At 61.4% G+C, this 19,727-nt stretch overlaps 1 protein-coding gene across 3 annotated transcripts in view; it reads right to left on the minus strand.

Annotated features, from left to right (window-relative positions):
* The window catches only part of xrcc1 (X-ray repair complementing defective repair in Chinese hamster cells 1), a 36,034-nt gene extending 30,059 nt beyond the window's left edge, over window positions 1-5,975 (minus strand). For 2 of the 3 annotated variants that reach the window (XM_072250718.1, XM_072250717.1), the window contains exons 1-2: window positions 5,679-5,974; window positions 4,714-4,806 (exon numbers count right to left, since the gene is read on the minus strand). In XM_072250718.1, the coding sequence (XP_072106819.1) occupies window positions 4,714-4,806; window positions 5,679-5,729 (144 nt within the window). In that variant the 5' untranslated portion in view covers window positions 5,730-5,974. Of the gene's footprint in view, window positions 1-4,713; window positions 4,807-5,678 lie in introns of all 3 variants that reach the window. The other variant, XM_072250719.1, reaches the window with a different exon arrangement.
* Between the last annotated feature and the right edge of the window lie 13,752 nt (window positions 5,976-19,727).

Genomic DNA, 19,727 nt, shown 5'->3' on the forward strand with positions numbered 1-19,727 from the left:
GAGCAGAACAAATAGAACTAGAAGTACAAATATGTAAACTAGACACGGAGGATGCGCGACAATCATCCACAGGAAAATACAACAGAATTTCAGCATTAAAATACAAACTTAACCAAATACTCTCAAAAAGAATATTTCTTTGAATTTGGTGATAGACAGCACAAATTGCTGGCAAGACAGCTATGCAAATTGGAAAGTGATCGGGCCATTCATAAAATTAAATCAGACACGGGCGCTCCATTGATGTCACACAAAGACATTAATCAAAGATTCCGTCAGTATTATGAAAAATTATATACATCTCAATCTGATGTAACGACAGGGAGCGTGCATACATTTCTGGTCACTCTGAAGTGCTTCTTTAACTCATATGTTTTGGTCTTGTCCTCTTTTGGAAAAATATTGGAAAGATATTTTTGATACTATTTCAACAGTTCTATGCTTCGATTTAAACCCCCATCCTATTACGGCAATCTTTGGATTGCCAATGGTAGAACATAGATCTTTGTCTTCTTCAGCCTGTTGGATGATAGCTTTTGTCACTTTAGTGGCGAGGAGATCTATTTTGTTGAACTGGAAGGAAATCAATCCTCCAACTACATTCCAATAGTTTTCTCAAACTATATTAAGTTTAAATTTAGAAAAAATTAGAAGTGATATTTTTGACCCTTCGGTTAAATTTGAAGAAACTTGGAAACCTTTTATGCAACATTTTCATATGATGTAATCTGACCTTTCCGAATCTTTTTTTAAAACTTAAATTATATGATTAGAGGAGCGGGCTTAATGACATTACTGAACGTGTCTGATACAAGATATTGGTCTAGCCCTGTTTTGTTCTCTTTTTTGGGTTTTTTTTCTCTTTTTCTTTTGGGGATTTTTTTTGTTTATATATATTTTTTTCTTTTTTTATGATTAATTTCATTATGAGTTTGGAAGTCTTTTATATCTATATTACTTAAAATCCGTTCTGTATATGCTGATTAAGATTATTCCAATCTCTTTGTACCAACTTTGTTACTGAGTTTATAATTTTGAAAATTAATAAAGAGATTTAAAAAGAAAGAAAGACATTTCTGGATACCTGTAGGCTACCTTCACTCAATCTGACGGAGTGTCAGGCTTTGGAAGCAGAGATTACAAATGACGAAATAGTAACAACAATTAGATCCCTGAAAAATGGCAAGTGTCCAGGTTAGGATGGAATAGGTAATGAGTTTTATGAGAAGTTCAGTGACTTATTAGCACCTTATATGGTAAGGATGTATAGAAAGTCGTTTGAAACTGGCAGGTTACCCCCAAACCCTGAACGAGGACATTATCACGCTTATTCCAAAGAAGGACAAAGACCCAGAGGAGGTAGGATCTTATAGGCGGATTTCACTGCTAAATTCATATCAGAAAATTTTGGTTAAAACGCTGGCAAGGAGACTCAGTCAGCAGATAAATAAATTGGTACACTCTGATCAAACAGGGTTTATCCCTGAAAGGAATTCTTTTCATAACATCAGGCACCTTCTTAATATAATGTATTCCCCAAGACATCCTAAGGAAGACCTTATAATATTAAGTTTAGATGCTGAGAAAACATTCGACCAAGTGGAATGGCAGTACCTCTACGAGGTTTTGAAAAAATTTGCAATGGGAGACAAATTTATAACTTGGATTAAGCTACTGTACAGTAACCCTAGTGCTAAAATACTAACTAATCAGACCCTCTCAGAACCATTCAGCTTGAACAGAGGCACAAGACAGGGCTGTGCATTAAGTCTCTTATTATTTGCATTGGCCCTGGAACCACTGGCGGAGACTATACGTTCTCACCCCAAAATTTACGGGTACAATACAGAATATACTATCAACAAAATTTCCCTTTATGAGGACGATGTTTTGTTGTTTGTAACGAAACCATATATTACTATTCCAGTTTTGCTGGAAATAGTCAATTTATTTGGCACTTTCTCGGGGTATAAGATTAATTGGGGGAAAAGTGAATTACTCCTGGTCCGAGTCGAAGAACAGGAGGGGCTTAAACAATTTCCATTCAAAATAACCCTTGAGAAGTTTACTTACCTTGGAACTGTAATAACCAAAAAGTATAGTTCTCTATTTGAAGCGAATTTTACCCCTCTAATTGAAGAGATTAAGAAAATAGAATTTTGGAAGACACTCCCAAATTCTTTAGTGGGTAGAGTAAATGCAGTCAAGATGATCTTCCTTCCCCAACTGCTCTATCTATTTCAGAACCTGCCCCTCTATCTAACCAAAATCTTTTTTGAAGGATTAGATTCCATAATTCTACTGTTCATATGGAATTATAAAGCCCATCAAATCAGGAAAGAGCACTTCTGCAAGAATAAGACTAGTAGGGGGCTGGAACTAGCCAACTTTATTTTTTATTACTGGGCTGCTAATGTCAGCCATATAGCATACTGGATAGATGATACAGTTGTACTTCCCAGATGGTTGGAGATGGGGCATGAGGATTGTCTACAATATTCCATAGGGGCAATCATTATGTCCCCTATTTGGTTAAATAAAGCCTGTTATAGAGGCAATCCCATTATCCATAGCACCATACAGATGTGGAGACAAATGGGGAAGCATTTGAAACTCAGAACATTATCTTTTCTTGTACCTGTATCAGTGAACCCCTCTTTTATCCCCTCATGTACAGATGGGGCCTTTGATGCATGGCGAGAACTAGGGATACGCAGCATTGGAGACTTATACATACAAGGGATCTACGGCAGCTCCAGGACAAATTCGGATTGCAGAAGTGTCATTTTTTCAGGTATCTCCAGCTAAGACACTATATAAGATCACACCTTTCTGGCTTTGAGACGGCAGAACCTGACAAATTAGATAATCATTTAAGATCATGTTTAGGGACGGAACACATCATCGCCTATCTGTATGATGCCATATAAAACAATTGCCATACAACAATGGATAATATTAAAAAGAATGGGAAAAGGAGTTGGGTACAGAGATAGAGGAGGTTATATGGAATGAGGCTTTGGAGTATGTTAACTCCTGTTCCATCAATGCCAGGCATTGTTTAATACAATTTAAAAGCCTACATAGACTACATTACTCAAAAGTAAGGTTTCTTAAAATATTCCCAGAGGTGTCCCAATGTGTGAGAAATGCAAGTCCTCGGAGGCAAATTTGTTACATAGTTATGCTTTATGTCCCAGGATACAAGAGTACTGGAAGCAAATATTTGAGATCATATCGAAGGTACTGAAGGTTCAGATAATACCAGACCCTATTTTAATAATTTTTGGAACTTCTGCGAGGTCGAATAAATTCAAGGCTACCCAGCAACAACTCCTGACCTATGGCATAATTAATGGAAAGAAACTCATACTGATGTTCTGGGAAAAGGAGGAAACTCCATCACTCAGACAATGGTTGGCTGCATTAATGGATACTCTGCATCTAGAGAAGATAAGATACGTTATCAAGGACAACTCAAGGAATCTGAAAAAATCTGGCAACCATTACAGTTGTATTTAGAAGAGACCGACAGCTGAACTAAGTGTGGGGGGGTGGGGCGGTAGGACCTAAACAGCACGTACGGGAGGTGTGAGGGGAGGGGAGGGCTGGGAAGGGGAACGCAGACAGGGTGGTAGGATTTCCTTTGCTTTTTGCTTGTTTACTACACATACATTCGATTTTCATTATGTTGTTATAAAGTAAAAAAGAAGCATTGTACTTTAGGACATTGTCTGTTGTGGTTATGCTGATGTTGCTAGACAATAAAAACATTTGAAACAATAGCATCATAATTCTCACTTTTTAACTTGTATCATAAATGCACCTTACACTAAACATTATTTGTGGTAATGTCACTTTATGTGGTGTGTGCGGGTTATGTGTAGTGTTGTACACCTTGGACCACAGGAACGTTGTCTCATTTGTCAGTATATGTGCGTACAGCGGCCCCGACCCTCTGACGTCAGAATGGGGGGAGGGATGCGGGTCAGGTCGGTGCTGACGACCGAAGGGCAGGGCTTGCGGCAGTGGAGGAGTTTTTCAGTGGCACTGACCCCCCCCCCCCATCCGGTGGCGGCCTGTTGATAATATTCAAATTCCACCCGATGTCCGCTCCTTTGCCGGGAGGGAAAGAGGCGGTGAACTCCCTGGCCGGTCCAGTGATTTGCAATTGTTAGGATGATGCCAGCCTGAGTCTCCCCTTCACCACCTCCTCCTCCTCCTGGCTACCCACCTCACTCTGGTCTGCCCTGCTACACCGACTCACTGCGTAAATTTTGTACTGACTACGTAGGACAGTCCTGGGGGGAAGCTGTGGGCAGTCAGCTGTCGACTGCCCATCAAGTGGGTGATTACCAGGCAGCCTATGCTCTGGGTACGAGTGGGTACGTGGGTGGAAAATCCCCCCTTTCCCTGTCCAGTTCCAGTCTCTGTATCCCTGGGACAGACCCAAACAGGGAGCACCATGCACAATTCCAGTCTCCGTATCCCTGGGTCAGAACCACACCGGGAGCACCGTGCACAGTTCCAGTCTCTACCCCTGGGTCAGACCCACGCAGGGAGCACCGTGCACAGTTCCAGCCTCCATATCCCTGGGTCAGACCCGCACCAGGAACACTGTGCACAGTTCCAATCTCCGAATCCCTGGGACAGACCCACAACAAGACCACGGTGTGAAGGAAGGACCATATCTCAGTCCAAACACAGACGCACCTGGAGGATGACTGAGTTCTGCTTCTCTCCACAGTTGCCGCACCGCCATTTTCGGTAGGTATCCGCAAGGAGCAGATTCTCAGCCTTATGGGTCTGGGGAACAATAAAACACCCATCACAACAGCAGCAGAAGCTAACCACTCAGTCCTCCTGTCCTACCCCACCATTCAGTCTGATCATGTCTGATATGCACCAGGCATAATCCTACAGTCTCACTCTCCCCAACTCTATGACCCACTCCCTCCAGCCCTTAACCCCTCCCTGTCTCTGTGACGCTGCCCCCCACCCCTACATCCTTTGCTGTCTCTGTGAACCCCTCGCCTTCAGGGTGCACTGCTGAGCGTATGTCCCTTTGCCAGAAGGATCCCGTCCGAGGAGAAATCAGATCCTGATATTCCTCTTGCAATCTCTCACTGCAACAGCCCACCCGGCCCTCTGCTCTGCGGGGGTTGCACCAGACGCGCCTCCACAGTCCACTTTCCTGGTCAGCTGCTCCGTCTTCTCCGCTGTGCACCAGGACGTGGATGTGGGTGAAAACCAGCTTTCCTCAAGTCCATGGCTGAGCCCCACCCGAGCCTCCCCATCCACTGACACAGTGGTGTGTCACCAACATTGTTCATGCCCTCTACCAGAAGAGATGCCACCCAAACCACGCAACCGGTCTACCACGAGAGGTGCCACTCACACTATGCCTACCGCCTAGCACAATAGGTGCCACCCAAATCTTGCCAACTATCACAATAGGCACCACCCAAACCATGCCAACCGTCTGCCAGAGGTACTACCCAAACCACACCATCTGCCACGGATGACGGCATCCAAACCATGCTGTCTGCCAGAGGTGCCACCCAAACCATGCCAACAGTCTGCCATAAGTGGTGTCACCGAAACCACATCAATCGTTTGCCATGAAAGGTGTCAGCCACTCCACCCACGCCAACTGCCCGGTGGGGACGTCCTCTCACCGGGTCTTCGCTGCTGCAGGACACCACGTGCTGAAGCCTAATCTCTGGCATTTCGTGGGACGGGCTGAGGGGTCACTCTGAGTACCCAAAAAGGCACCGAAATTGGAAAACACAATCAGAAACTATAGCCCGAACTGCACAGCGAGGAGAAGCGCCGCGGGTCGAGGTGGGAGCTCTCCTCATCGATTCCTCCCCCACCCCCCACAAGCAACCTTCGCCTCAGAAACTCGGCTCAGAGTTCGGCTGTTGGCAGCGCCATGTCTCCCGCCGCTCTCTTCCACTTCCGGGTCGGGTCACCCGTCAACACCGTCCGACTCCAGGTCCCAAATCGTTCAGGGGAGAAACAAAGAGGGGAAAGAAAAGTTTATCCCAGACAAATTGAGGCTTTCGTTGGGGGGAAGGTTGGAGAATTTAAATATCTTTAAGCGTGCACTTTTAAGCATCTGCGAGGATAGCAGAGGTCATGTGGGCGGGACTTAATCGGGCGAGGGGGTGGCCATGTTTGATACTGGCAAACTGGGTTGCCCTCCTGTTCATCTGGAGAATCTCGGGTTACTACTGTGGTTCGCTTAGGCGAGGCGGCAAAAATTGGCTTTGGTTGGTTGAGGTTTGGATTTGGGGCACCCATATCGTTGGATTGGTAGGGGCAACTATTGTGGTGGAACAGAAGGCAAGGTTAGGGTTGTTTGTTGGGGTGAGTTGAGAGGGAAAGGCACCAATTGGTCACCTCGACCATAAGCAACGGGAGAGATGGGGCCTGTTGGATCTTGCTGTGTGCAAAACTGAATGCTATCCACCAATGATCAGAAGGCTCTGTGCAACACTGTGAAGCATCATCTAACAGTGTAAAACTCAGTCCATTCATCCCCTTGGTCCAATTCCATAAGACGTTCATTGGAGCAGAATTGGGTCATCCGGCCCATCGAGTCTGCTCCACCATTTAACCATGGATGATCCTTTTCCTCCTCCTCCAATCCATTTCCTGGCCTTCTCCCCAGAACCTTTTGCTACAGAAGACAACTAATCCACAACACTAGTGTCTAATATCCTGATCGGAAACCTCCCCCTAAACACCACGTCCAAAGCTGCAGGAAGAAAGCCCAGTGTGCTTAAAGAGGGAGGGGTGATTTTCAACAAATATTCAAAACCACACCTTGTTGGGAGAGAAAGGAATGGCTCAGGTCGAAAAGAAGGGAAATGCAGGAGGTTTGGGGTGAAATTTCAGAGTGTGGGGTATGGGAAGCAGAAGGCAGGAAACCTGGAGATGGGGAGTGGTGTAGGGGTCACAGAGATGGGGATGGTATTGGGGTCACAGAGAAGTTGAAGGGTGTAGGGTGTCACAGATTGGGAGAGGTGTAGGGGTCGCAGAAATGTGGATGGGTATTGGAGTCACAGATGGGGAGTGGTTTAGGGGTTGCAGAGAAGTTGAGGGATGTAGGGTGTCACAGATGTAGAGTGGTGTAGGGGTCGCAGGGATGGGTATTGGGGTAACGGAGAAGTTGAGGGATGAAGGGTGTCACAGAGATGGGGTGGGGTGTGTTACAGAGATGGGGAGTGGTGTAGGCGTCACAGAGACGGTGAGCTGTAGGGGTCACAGAGGCTGGGAGGAGTGAAGGGGTCACAGATGGGTATGGATGCAGGGGGTCACATGGATGGGGAGGGGTGTGGGGGTTACAAAGACGAGGAGGGGTTTAGTGTTCACAGAGACGGGAGGGGTGTAGAGGACACAGATGAGTTGGGGTGTAAGGGAATCACAGAGATTGAGAGGGGTGTATGGTCACAGAGTCAGGAGGGGTATAGACACCACAGGCAGGGTGTAGGGGTCACAGAGATAGGGAGAAGTATAGGTGACACAGACGGGAAGGAATATTGGTGGTCACAGAGACAGGAAGGAGTTTGGGGGTCACAGATGGGGAGGGGTGTAGGGATCCCAGTGATGGGGAGGGTTGCAGGGGTTGATGGAGGCAAGAAGGGGTGCAGGAATTCACAGAGACAGGAGGTGTGTCCGGTGTCACGGAGACGGGGAGGTGTGTGGGAGGTCACGGAGACGGTGAGGTGTGTGGGAGGTCACGGAGATGGGGACGTGTGTGGGGGTCACGGAGATGGGGAGGGGTGCACGGGTCACAGAGATGGGTGTAAGGGTCACGGAGACGGGGAGGGGTGTGGGGGTCACGGAGACGGGGAGGGGTGTGGGGGCCACAGAGACGGGGAAGGGTGTAGGGGTGCGGGGGTCACGGAGACGGGGAGAGGTGTGGGGTCACGGAGACGAGGAGGTGTGTGGGGGTCACGGAGACGGGGAGGGGTGCGGGGGTCATGGAGACGGGGAGGGGTGTAAGGGTCACGGAGACAGGGAGGGGTGTAAGGGTCACGGAGACGGGGACGTGTGTGGAGGTCACGGAGACGGGGAGGGGTGTAAGGGTCACGGAGACGGGGACGTGTGTGGGGGTCACGGAGACGGGGAGGGGTGTAAGGGTCACGGAGACGGGGACGTGTGTGGAGGTCACAGAGACAGGGAGGGGTGTAAGGGTCACAGAGACGGGTAGGGGTGTGGGGGTGACGGAGATGCGGAGGGGAGTGAGGGTCACAGACCGGGAGGTGTGCGGGGGTCACGGAGATGGGGAGGGGTGTGGGGGTCACGGAGACAGGGAGGGGTGTGGGGAACACGGAGACGGGGAGGGGTGTGGGGAACACGGAGACGGGGAGGGGTGTAGGGGTCACGGAGACGGGGAGGGGTGGAGGGGTGCGGGGGTCACGGAGACGGGGAGGGGTGGAGGGGTTCACAGAGATGGGGAGGGGTGCAAGGGTCACAGACTGGGAGGGGTGTGGGGGTCACGGAGACGGGGAGGGGTGTGGGGGTCACAGAGATGGGGAGGGGTGCAGGGGGTCACGGAGACGGGGAGAGGTGTGGGGGTCACAGACCGGGAGCTGTGCGGGGGTCACGGAGATGGGGAGGGGTGTGGGGGTCACGGAGACGGGGAGGGTTGCGGGGTTCACGGGGAGGGGTGCGGGGGTCACGGAGACGGGGAGGGGTGCGGGGGTCACGGAGACGGGGAGGGGTGGAGGGGTTCACGGAGACGGGGAGAGGTGCAAGGGTCACAGACCGGGAGGGGTGTGGGAGTCACGGAGACGGGGAGGGGTGCGGGGGTCACAGAGACGGGGAAGGGTGGAGGGGTCACAGACCGGGAGGGGTGTGGGGGTCACGGAGACGGGGAGGGGTGTAAGGGTCACGGAGACGGGGAGAGGTGTGGAGTTCACGGAGACGGGGAGGGGTGTGGGGGTCACAGACCGGGAGGTGAGCGGGGGTCACGGTGACGGGGGGGGTGTGGGGATCACGGAGACGGGGAGGGGTGTGGGGGTCACGGGGATGGGGAGGGGTGTAGGGGGTCACGGGGACGGGGAGGGGTGTGGGGGTCACGGAGACGGGGGGGTGCGGGGGTCACGGAGACGGGGAGGGGTGGAGGGGTCACGGAGACGGGGAGGGGTGCGGGTGTGGGGGTCACGGAGACGGGGAGGGGTGTAGGGGGTCACGGGGAGGGGTGGAGGGGTCACGGAGACCGGGAGGGGTGTAGGGGTCACGGAGACGGGGAGGGGTGTAAGGGTCACGGAGACGGGGAGGGGTGTAGGGGTCATGGAGACGGGGAGGGGTGTAAGGGTCACGGAGACGGGGAGGGGTGTGGGGGTCACGGAGACGGGGAGGGGTGCGGGTGTATGGGGTCACGGGGAGGGGTGGAGGGGTCACGGAGACGGGGAGGGGTGTAAGGGTCACGGAGACGGGGAGGGGTGTGGGGGTCACGGAGACGGGGAGGGGTGTAAGGGTCACGGAGACGGGGAGGGGTGTGGGGGTCACGGAGACGGGGAGGGGTGCGGGTGTAGGGGGTCACGGGGAGGGGTGTAAGGGTCACGGAGACGGGGAGGGGTGTGGGGGTCACGGAGACGGGGAGGGGTGCGGGTGTAGGGGGTCACGGGGAGGGGTGGAGGGGTCACGGAGACGGGGAGGGGTGTGGGGGTCAGGGAGACGGGGAGGGGTGTAGGGGTCACGGAGACGGGGAGGGGTGCGGGTGTAGGGGGTCACGGGGAGGGGTGCGGGTGTAGGGGGTCACGGGGAGGGGTGGAGGGGTCACGGAGACGGGGAGGGGTGTAAGGGTCACGGAGACGGGGAGGGGTGTGGGGGTCAGGGAGACGGGGAGGGGTGTAGGGGTCACGGAGACGGGGAGGGGTGCGGGTGTAGGGGGTCACGGGGAGGGGTGGAGGGGTCACGGAGACGGGGAGGGGTGCGGGTGTGGGGGTCACGGAAATGGGGAGGGGTGTAAGGGTCACGGGGAGGGGTGGAGGGGTCACAGAGACGGGGAGGGGTGTGGGGGTCACGGAGACGGGGAGGGGTGTAAGGGTCACGGAGACGGGGAGGGGTGTAGGGGTCACGGAGACGGGGAGGGGTGTAAGGGTCACGAAGACGGGGAGGGGTGTGGGGGTCACGGAGACGGGGAGGGGTGCGGGTGTAGGGGGTCACGGGGAGGGGTGGAGGGGTCACGGAGACGGGGAGGGGTGTAAGGGTCACGGAGACGGGGAGGGGTGTGGGGGTCACGGAGACGGGGAGGGGTGCGGGTGTAGGGGGTCACGGAGACGGGGAGGGGTGTAGGGGTCACGGAGACGGGGAGGGGTGTGCGGGTCACGGAGACGGGGAGGGGTGTAGGGGTCACGGAGATGGGGAGGGGTGTGGGGGTCACGGAGACGGGGAGGGGTGTGCGGGTCACGGAGACGGGGTGGGGTGTGGTGGTCACGGAGACGGGGAGGGGTGGAAGGGTCACGGAGACGGGGAGGGGTGCGGGTGTGGGGGTCACGTGGAGGGGTGTAGGGGGTCACGGGGAGGGGTGGAGGGGTCCCGGAGACGGGGAGGGGAGGGGTGGGGGTCACGGAGACAGGGAGGGGTGTAAGGGTCACGGAGACGGGGAGGGGTGTAGGGGTCACGGAGATGGGGAGGGGTGTAGGGGTCACGGGGAGGGGTGCGGGTGTGGGGGTCACGGAGATGGGGAGGGGTGTAAGGGTCACAGGGAGGGGTGGAGGGGTCACGGAGACGGGGAGGGGTGTAGGGGTCACGGAGACGGGGAGGGGTGGGGGTCACGGAGACGGGGAGGGGTGTAAGGGTCACGGAGACGGGGAGGGGTGTGGGGGTCACGGAGACGGGGAGGGGTGCGGGTGTAGGGGGTCACGGAGACGGGGAGGGGTGTAGGGGTCACGGAGACGGGGAGGGGTGTGCGGGTCACGGAGACGGGGAGGGGTGTAGGGGTCACGGAGATGGGGAGGGGTGTGGGGGTCACGGAGACGGGGAGGGGTGTGCGGGTCACGGAGACGGGGTGGGGTGTGGGGGTCACGGAGACGGGGAGGGGTGGAAGGGTCACGGAGACGGGGAGGGGTGCGGGTGTGGGGGTCACGGGGAGGGGTGTAGGGGGTCACGGGGAGGGGTGGAGGGGTCCCGGAGACGGGGAGGGGAGGGGTGGGGGTCACGGAGACAGGGAGGGGTGTAAGGGTCACGGAGACGGGGAGGGGTGTAGGGGTCACGGAGATGGGGAGGGGTGTAGGGGTCACGGGGAGGGGTGCGGGTGTGGGGGGTCACGGAGATGGGGAGGGGTGTAAGGGTCACAGGGAGGGGTGGAGGGGTCACGGAGACGGGGAGGGGTGTAGGGGTCACGGAGACGGGGAGGGGTGGGGGTCACGGAGACGGGGAGGGGTGCGGGTGTAGGGGGTCACGGAGACGGGGAGGGGTGGAAGGGTCACGGAGACAGGGAGGGGTGCGGGTGTGGGGGTCACGGGGAGGGGTGTAGGGGGTCACGGGGAGGGGTGGAGGGGTCCCGGAGACGGGGAGGGGAGGGGAGGGGTGGGGGTCACGGAGACAGGGAGGGTGTAAGGGTCACGGAGACGGGGAGGGGTGTAGGGGTCACGGAGATAGGGAGGGGTGTAGGGGTCACGGGGAGGGTTGCGGGTGTGGGGGTCACGGAGATGGGGAGGGGTGTAAGGGTCACAGGGAGGGGTGGAGGGGTCACGGAGACGGGGAGGGGTGTAGGGGTCACGGAGACGGGGAGGGGTGGGGGTCACGGAGACGGGGAGGGATGGGGGTCACGGAGACGGGGAGGGGTGTAAGGGTCACGGAGACGGGGAGGGGTGCGGGGGTCACGGAGAGGGGAGGGGTCACAGAGACGGGGAGGGGTGTAAGGGTCACGGAGACGGGGAGGGGTGTGGGGGTCACGGAGACGGGGAGGGGTGTAAGGGTCACGGAGACGGGGAGGGGTGGGGGTCACGGAGAGGGGAGGGGTGGAGGGGTCACAGAGACGGGGAGGGGTGTAAGGGTCACGGAGACGGGGAGGGGTGCGGGTGTAGGGGGTCACGGGGAGGGGTGTAGGGGTCACGGAGACGGGGAGGGGTGTAGGGGTCACGGAGACGGGGAGGGGTGGGGGTCACGGAGACGGGGAGGGGTGTGCGGGTCACGGAGACGGGGTGGGGTGTGGGGGTCACGGAGACGGGGAGGGGTGGAAGGGTCACGGAGACGGGGAGGGGTGCGGGTGTGGGGGTCACGTGGAGGGGTGTAGGGGGTCACGGGGAGGGGTGGAGGGGTCCCGGAGACGGGGAGGGGAGGGGTGGGGGTCACGGAGACAGGGAGGGGTGTAAGGGTCACGGAGACGGGGAGGGGTGTAGGGGTCACGGAGATGGGGAGGGGTGTAGGGGTCACGGGGAGGGGTGCCGGTGTGGGGGTCACGGAGATGGGGAGGGGTGTAAGGGTCACAGGGAGGGGTGGAGGGGTCACGGAGACGGGGAGGGGTGTAGGGGTCACGGAGACGGGGAGGGGTGGGGGTCACGGAGACGGGGAGGGGTGTAAGGGTCACGGAGACGGGGAGGGGTGTGGGGGTCACGGAGACGGGGAGGGGTGCGGGTGTAGGGGGTCACGGAGACGGGGAGGGGTGTAGGGGTCACGGAGACGGGGAGGGGTGTGCGGGTCACGGAGACGGGGAGGGGTGTAGGGGTCACGGAGATGGGGAGGGGTGTGGGGGTCACGGAGACGGGGAGGGGTGTGCGGGTCACGGAGACGGGGTGGGGTGTGGGGGGTCACGGAGACGGGGAGGGGTGGAAGGGTCACGGAGACGGGGAGGGGTGCGGGTGTGGGGGTCACGGGGAGGGGTGTAGGGGGTCACGGGGAGGGGTGGAGGGGTCCCGGAGACGGGGAGGGGAGGGGTGGGGGTCACGGAGACAGGGAGGGGTGTAGGGGTCACGGGGAGGGGTGCGGGTGTGGGGGTCACGGAGATGGGGAGGGGTGTAAGGGTCACAGGGAGGGGTGGAGGGGTCACGGAGACGGGGAGGGGTGTAGGGGTCACGGAGACGGGGAGGGGTGGGGGTCACGGAGACGGGGAGGGGTGCGGGTGTAGGGGGTCACGGAGACGGGGAGGGGTGGAAGGGTCACGGAGACGGGGAGGGGTGCGGGTGTAGGGGGTCACGGGGAGGGGTGGAGGGGTCACGGAGACGGGGAGGGGTGTAAGGGTCACGGAGACGGGGAGGGGTGTGGGGGTCGGAGACGGGGAGGGGTGTAGGGGTCACGGAGACGGGGAGGGGTGCGGGTGTAGGGGGTCACGGGGAGGGGTGGAGGGGTCACGGAGACGGGGAGGGGTGCGGGTGTGGGGGTCACGGAAATGGGGAGGGGTGTAAGGGTCACGGGGAGGGGTGGAGGGGTCACGGAGACGGGGAGGGGTGTGGGGGTCACGGAGACGGGGAGGGGTGTAAGGGTCACGGAGACGGGGAGGGGTGTAGGGGTCACGGAGACGGGGAGGGGTGTAAGGGTCACGAAGACGGGGAGGGGTGTGGGGGTCACGGAGACGGGGAGGGGTGCGGGTGTAGGGGGTCACGGGGAGGGGTGGAGGGGTCACGGAGACGGGGAGGGGTGTAAGGGTCACGGAGACGGGGAGGGGTGTGGGGGTCACGGAGACGGGGAGGGGTGCGGGTGTAGGGGGTCACGGAGACGGGGAGGGGTGTAGGGGTCACGGAGACGGGGAGGGGTGTGCGGGTCACGGAGACGGGGAGGGGTGTAGGGGTCACGGAGATGGGGAGGGGTGTGGGGGTCACGGAGACGGGGAGGGGTGTGCGGGTCACGGAGACGGGGTGGGGTGTGGTGGTCACGGAGACGGGGAGGGGTGGAAGGGTCACGGAGACGGGGAGGGGTGCGGGTGTGGGGGTCACGTGGAGGGGTGTAGGGGGTCACGGGGAGGGGTGGAGGGGTCCCGGAGACGGGGAGGGGAGGGGTGGGGGTCACGGAGACAGGGAGGGGTGTAAGGGTCACGGAGACGGGGAGGGGTGTAGGGGTCACGGAGATGGGGAGGGGTGTAGGGGTCACGGGGAGGGGTGCGGGTGTGGGGGTCACGGAGATGGGGAGGGGTGTAAGGGTCACAGGGAGGGGTGGAGGGGTCACGGAGACGGGGAGGGGTGTAGGGGTCACGGAGACGGGGAGGGGTGGGGGTCACGGAGACGGGGAGGGGTGTAAGGGTCACGGAGACGGGGAGGGGTGTGGGGGTCACGGAGACGGGGAGGGGGTGCGGGTGTAGGGGGTCACGGAGACGGGGAGGGGTGTAGGGGTCACGGAGACGGGGAGGGGTGTGCGGGTCACGGAGACGGGGAGGGGTGTAGGGGTCACGGAGATGGGGAGGGGTGTGGGGGTCACGGAGACGGGGAGGGGTGTGCGGGTCACGGAGACGGGGTGGGGTGTGGGGGTCACGGAGACGGGGAGGGGTGGAAGGGTCACGGAGACGGGGAGGGGTGCGGGTGTGGGGGTCACGGGGAGGGGTGTAGGGGGTCACGGGGAGGGGTGGAGGGGTCCCGGAGACGGGGAGGGGAGGGGTGGGGGTCACGGAGACAGGGAGGGGTGTAAGGGTCACGGAGACGGGGAGGGGTGTAGGGGTCACGGAGATGGGGAGGGGTGTAGGGGTCACGGGGAGGGGTGCGGGTGTGGGGGTCACGGAGATGGGGAGGGGTGTAAGGGTCACAGGGAGGGGTGGAGGGGTCACGGAGACGGGGAGGGGTGTAGGGGTCACGGAGACGGGGAGGGGTGGGGGTCACGGAGACGGGGAGGGGTGCGGGTGTAGGGGGTCACGGAGACGGGGAGGGGTGGAAGGGTCACGGAGACAGGGAGGGGTGCGGGTGTGGGGGTCACGGGGAGGGGTGTAGGGGGTCACGGGGAGGGGTGGAGGGGTCCCGGAGACGGGGAGGGGAGGGGAGGGGTGGGGGTCACGGAGACAGGGAGGGGTGTAAGGGTCACGGAGACGGGGAGGGGTGTAGGGGTCACGGAGATAGGGAGGGGTGTAGGGGTCACGGGGAGGGTTGCGGGTGTGGGGGGTCACGGAGATGGGGAGGGGTGTAAGGGTCACAGGGAGGGGTGGAGGGGTCACGGAGACGGGGAGGGGTGTAGGGGTCACGGAGACGGGGAGGGGTGGGGGTCACGGAGACGGGGAGGGATGGGGGTCACGGAGACGGGGAGGGGTGTAAGGGTCACGGAGACGGGGAGGGGTGCGGGGGTCACGGAGAGGGGAGGGGTCACAGAGACGGAGAGGGGTGTAAGGGTCACGGAGACGGGGAGGGGTGTGGGGGTCACGGAGACGGGGAGGGGTGTAAGGGTCACGGAGACGGGGAGGGGTGGGGGTCACGGAGAGGGGAGGGGTGGAGGGGTCACAGAGACGGGGAGGGGTGTAAGGGTCACGGAGACGGGGAGGGGTGCGGGTGTAGGGGGTCACGGGGAGGGGTGTAGGGGTCACGGAGACGGGGAGGGGTGTAGGGGTCACGGAGACGGGGAGGGGTGGGGGTCACGGAGACGGGGAGGGGTGTGCGGGTCACGGAGACGGGGTGGGGTGTGGGGGTCACGGAGACGGGGAGGGGTGGAAGGGTCACGGAGACGGGGAGGGGTGCGGGTGTGGGGGTCACGTGGAGGGGTGTAGGGGGTCACGGGGAGGGGTGGAGGGGTCCCGGAGACGGGGAGGGGAGGGGTGGGGGTCACGGAGACAGGGAGGGGTGTAAGGGTCACGGAGACGGGGAGGGGTGTAGGGGTCACGGAGATGGGGAGGGGTGTAGGGGTCACGGGGAGGGGTGCGGGTGTGGGGGTCACGGAGATGGGGAGGGGTGTAAGGGTCACAGGGAGGGGTGGAGGGGTCACGGAGACGGGGAGGGGTGTAGGGGTCACGGAGACGGGGAGGGGTGGGGGTCACGGAGACGGGGAGGGGTGTAAGGGTCACGGAGACGGGGAGGGGTGTGGGGGTCACGGAGACGGGGAGGGGTGCGGGTGTAGGGGGTCACGGAGACGGGGAGGGGTGTAGGGGTCACGGAGACGGGGAGGGGTGTGCGGGTCACGGAGACGGGGAGGGGTGTAGGGGTCACGGAGATGGGGAGGGGTGTGGGGGTCACGGAGACGGGGAGGGGTGTGCGGGTCACGGAGACGGGGTGGGGTGTGGGGGTCACGGAGACGGGGAGGGGTGGAAGGGTCACAGAGACGGGGAGGGGTGCGGGTGTGGGGGTCACGGGGAGGGGTGTAGGGGGTCACGGGGAGGGGTGGAGGGGTCCCGGAGACGGGGAGGGGAGGGGTGGGGGTCACGGAGACAGGGAGGGGTGTAGGGGTCACGGGGAGGGGTGCGGGTGTGGGGGTCACGGAGATGGGGAGGGGTGTAAGGGTCACAGGGAGGGGTGGAGGGGTCACGGAGACGGGGAGGGGTGTAGGGGTCACGGAGACGGGGAGGGGTGGGGGTCACGGAGACGGGGAGGGGTGCGGGTGTAGGGGGTCACGGAGACGGGGAGGGGTGGAAGGGTCACGGAGACGGGGAGGGGTGCGGGTGTGGGGGTCACGGGGAGGGGTGTAGGGGGTCACGGGGAGGGGTGGAGGGGTCCCGGAGACGGGGAGGGGAGGGGAGGGGTGGGGGTCACGGAGACAGGGAGGGGTGTAAGGGTCACGGAGACGGGGAGGGGTGTAGGGGTCACGGAGATAGGGAGGGGTGTAGGGGTCACGGGGAGGGTTGCGGGTGTGGGGGTCACGGAGATGGGGAGGGGTGTAAGGGTCACAGGGAGGGGTGGAGGGGTCACGGAGACGGGGAGGGGTGTAGGGGTCACGGAGACGGGGAGGAGTGGGGGTCACGGAGACGGGGAGGGATGGGGGTCACGGAGACGGGGAGGGGTGTAAGGGTCACGGAGACGGGGAGGGGTGCGGGGGTCACGGAGAGGGGAGGGGTCACAGAGACGGGGAGGGGTGTAAGGGTCACGGAGACGGGGAGGGGTGTGGGGGTCACGGAGACGGGGAGGGGTGTAAGGGTCACGGAGACGGGGAGGGGTGGGGGTCACGGAGAGGGGAGGGGTGGAGGGGTCACAGAGACGGGGAGGGGTGTAAGGGTCACGGAGACGGGGAGGGGTGTGGGGGTCACGGAGACGGGGAGGGGTGCGGGTGTAGGGGGTCACGGGGAGGGGTGTAGGGGTCACGGAGACGGGGAGGGGTGGGGGTCACGGAGACGGGGAGGGGTGGGGGTCACGGAGACGGGGAGGGGTGTAAGGGTCACGGAGACGGGGAGGGGTGTGGGGGTCACGGAGACGGGGAGGGGTGCGGGTGTAGGGGGTCACGGAGACGGGGAGGGGTGTAGGGGTCACGGAGACGGGGAGGGGTGTGCGGGTCACGGAGACGGGGAGGGGTGTAGGGGTCACGGAGATGGGGAGGGGTGTGGGGGTCACGGAGACGGGGAGGGGTGTGCGGGTCACGGAGACGGGGTGGGGTGTGGGGGTCACGGAGACGGGGAGGGGTGGAAGGGTCACGGAGACGGGGAGGGGTGCGGGTGTGGGGGTCACGGGGAGGGGTGTAGGGGGTCACGGGGAGGGGTGGAGGGGTCCCGGAGACGGGGAGGGGAGGGGTGGGGGTCACGGAGACAGGGAGGGGTGTAGGGGTCACGGGGAGGGGTGCGGGTGTGGGGGTCACGGAGATGGGGAGGGGTGTAAGGGTCACAGGGAGGGGTGGAGGGGTCACGGAGACGGGGAGGGGTGTAGGGGTCACGGAGACGGGGAGGGGTGGGGGTCACGGAGACGGGGAGGGGTGCGGGTGTAGGGGGTCACGGAGACGGGGAGGGGTGGAAGGGTCACGGAGACGGGGAGGGGTGCGGGTGTGGGGGTCACGGGGAGGGGTGTAGGGGGTCACGGGGAGGGGTGGAGGGGTCCCGGAGACGGGGAGGGGAGGGGAGGGGTGGGGGTCACGGAGACAGGGAGGGGTGTAAGGGTCACGGAGACGGGGAGGGGTGTAGGGGTCACGGAGATAGGGAGGGGTGTAGGGGTCACGGGGAGGGTTGCGGGTGTGGGGGTCACGGAGATGGGGAGGGGTGTAAGGGTCACAGGGAGGGGTGGAGGGGTCACGGAGACGGGGAGGGGTGTAGGGGTCACGGAGACGGGGAGGGGTGGGGGTCACGGAGACGGGGAGGGATGGGGGTCACGGAGACGGGGAGGGGTGTAAGGGTCACGGAGACGGGGAGGGGTGCGGGGGTCACGGAGAGGGGAGGGGTCACAGAGACGGGGAGGGGTGTAAGGGTCACGGAGACGGGGAGGGGTGTGGGGGTCACGGAGACGGGGAGGGGTGTAAGGGTCACGGAGACGGGGAGGGGTGGGGGTCACGGAGAGGGGAGGGGTGGAGGGGTCACAGAGACGGGGAGGGGTGTAAGGGTCACGGAGACGGGGAGGGGTGTGGGGGTCACGGAGACGGGGAGGGGTGCGGGTGTAGGGGGTCACGGGGAGGGGTGTAGGGGTCACGGAGACGGGGAGGGGTGTAGGGGTCACGGAGACGGGGAGGGGTGGGGGTCACGGAGACGGGGAGGGGTGTAAGGGTCACGGAGACGGGGAGGGGTGGGGGTCACGGAGACGGGGAGGGGTGTAGGGGTCACGGAGACGGGGAGGGGTGTAAGGGTCACGGGGAGGGGTGGAGGGGTCACGGAGACGGGGAGGGGTGTAGGGGTCACGGGGAGGGGTGCGGGTGTGGGGGTCACGGAGACGGGGAGGGGTGTAGGGGTCACGGAGACGGGGAGGGGTGTAAGGGTCACGGAGACGGGGAGGGGTGTAAGGGTCACGGAGACGGGGAGGGGTGTGGGGGTCACGGAGACGGGGAGGGGTGCGGGTGTAGGGGGTCACGGGGAGGGGTGTAGGGGTCACGGAGATGGGGAGGGGTGTAGGGGTCACGGGGAGGGGTGCGGGGGTCACGGAGATGGGGAGGGGTGTAAGGGTCACAGGGAGGGGTGGAGGGGTCACGGAGACGGGGAGGGGTGTAGGGGTCACGGAGACGGGGAGGGGTGTAGGGGTCACGGAGACGGGGAGGGGTGTAAGGGTCACGGAGACGGGGAGGGGTGTGGGGGTCACGGAGACGGGGAGGGGTGCGGGTGTAGGGGGTCACGGGGAGGGGTGTAGGGGTCACGGAGATGGGGAGGGGTGTAGGGGTCACGGGGAGGGGTGCGGGTGTGGGGGTCACGGAGATGGGGAGGGGTGTAAGGGTCACAGGGAGGGGTGGAGGGGTCACGGAGACGGGGAGGGGTGTAGGGGTCACGGAGACGGGGAGGGGTGGGGGTCACGGAGACGGGGAGGGGTGGAGGGGTCCCGGATACAGCGCCCTGCCTGTCTGCCGAAGGGAGGCGGTGCCGGGGGTGAACGCCGCCCATCGCGGTGTCTGGTGTGTCATTTGGGTCCCGGTCAGTGTCGCTTTTGTCCCGGTCATTACCATGGCCTCGGTTCTCCGCCTCACCATTCGTGGCTCACTGTGCCGCCGAAAGCCTGCGGCTGGATTTCTTCCTCCCCCCGCGGTCCTTGCACCCCAGCGGCCCCGGAAGTACAGCCAGCCGCCGCCCGGGTTAATATTCCGCCAGGTGAGGGCGTTGAGTGGGGCCCGTTCGGCCCCTCTACGGGCGCCATTCTCGGTTGGTGGGTGAGAAGGGGCCTGCTGTACCAGGCCGCGGGTGGGCTGAAGGCTGAGAGGCCGTCTATTCGGCCCCTCTGCGGCCTTTTGTACCAGGGAAAGAGGGGTGC

This window comes from Mobula birostris, unplaced genomic scaffold (genome assembly GCF_030028105.1).
Source record: "Mobula birostris isolate sMobBir1 unplaced genomic scaffold, sMobBir1.hap1 scaffold_588, whole genome shotgun sequence".
NCBI lineage: Eukaryota > Metazoa > Chordata > Chondrichthyes > Myliobatiformes > Myliobatidae > Mobula > Mobula birostris.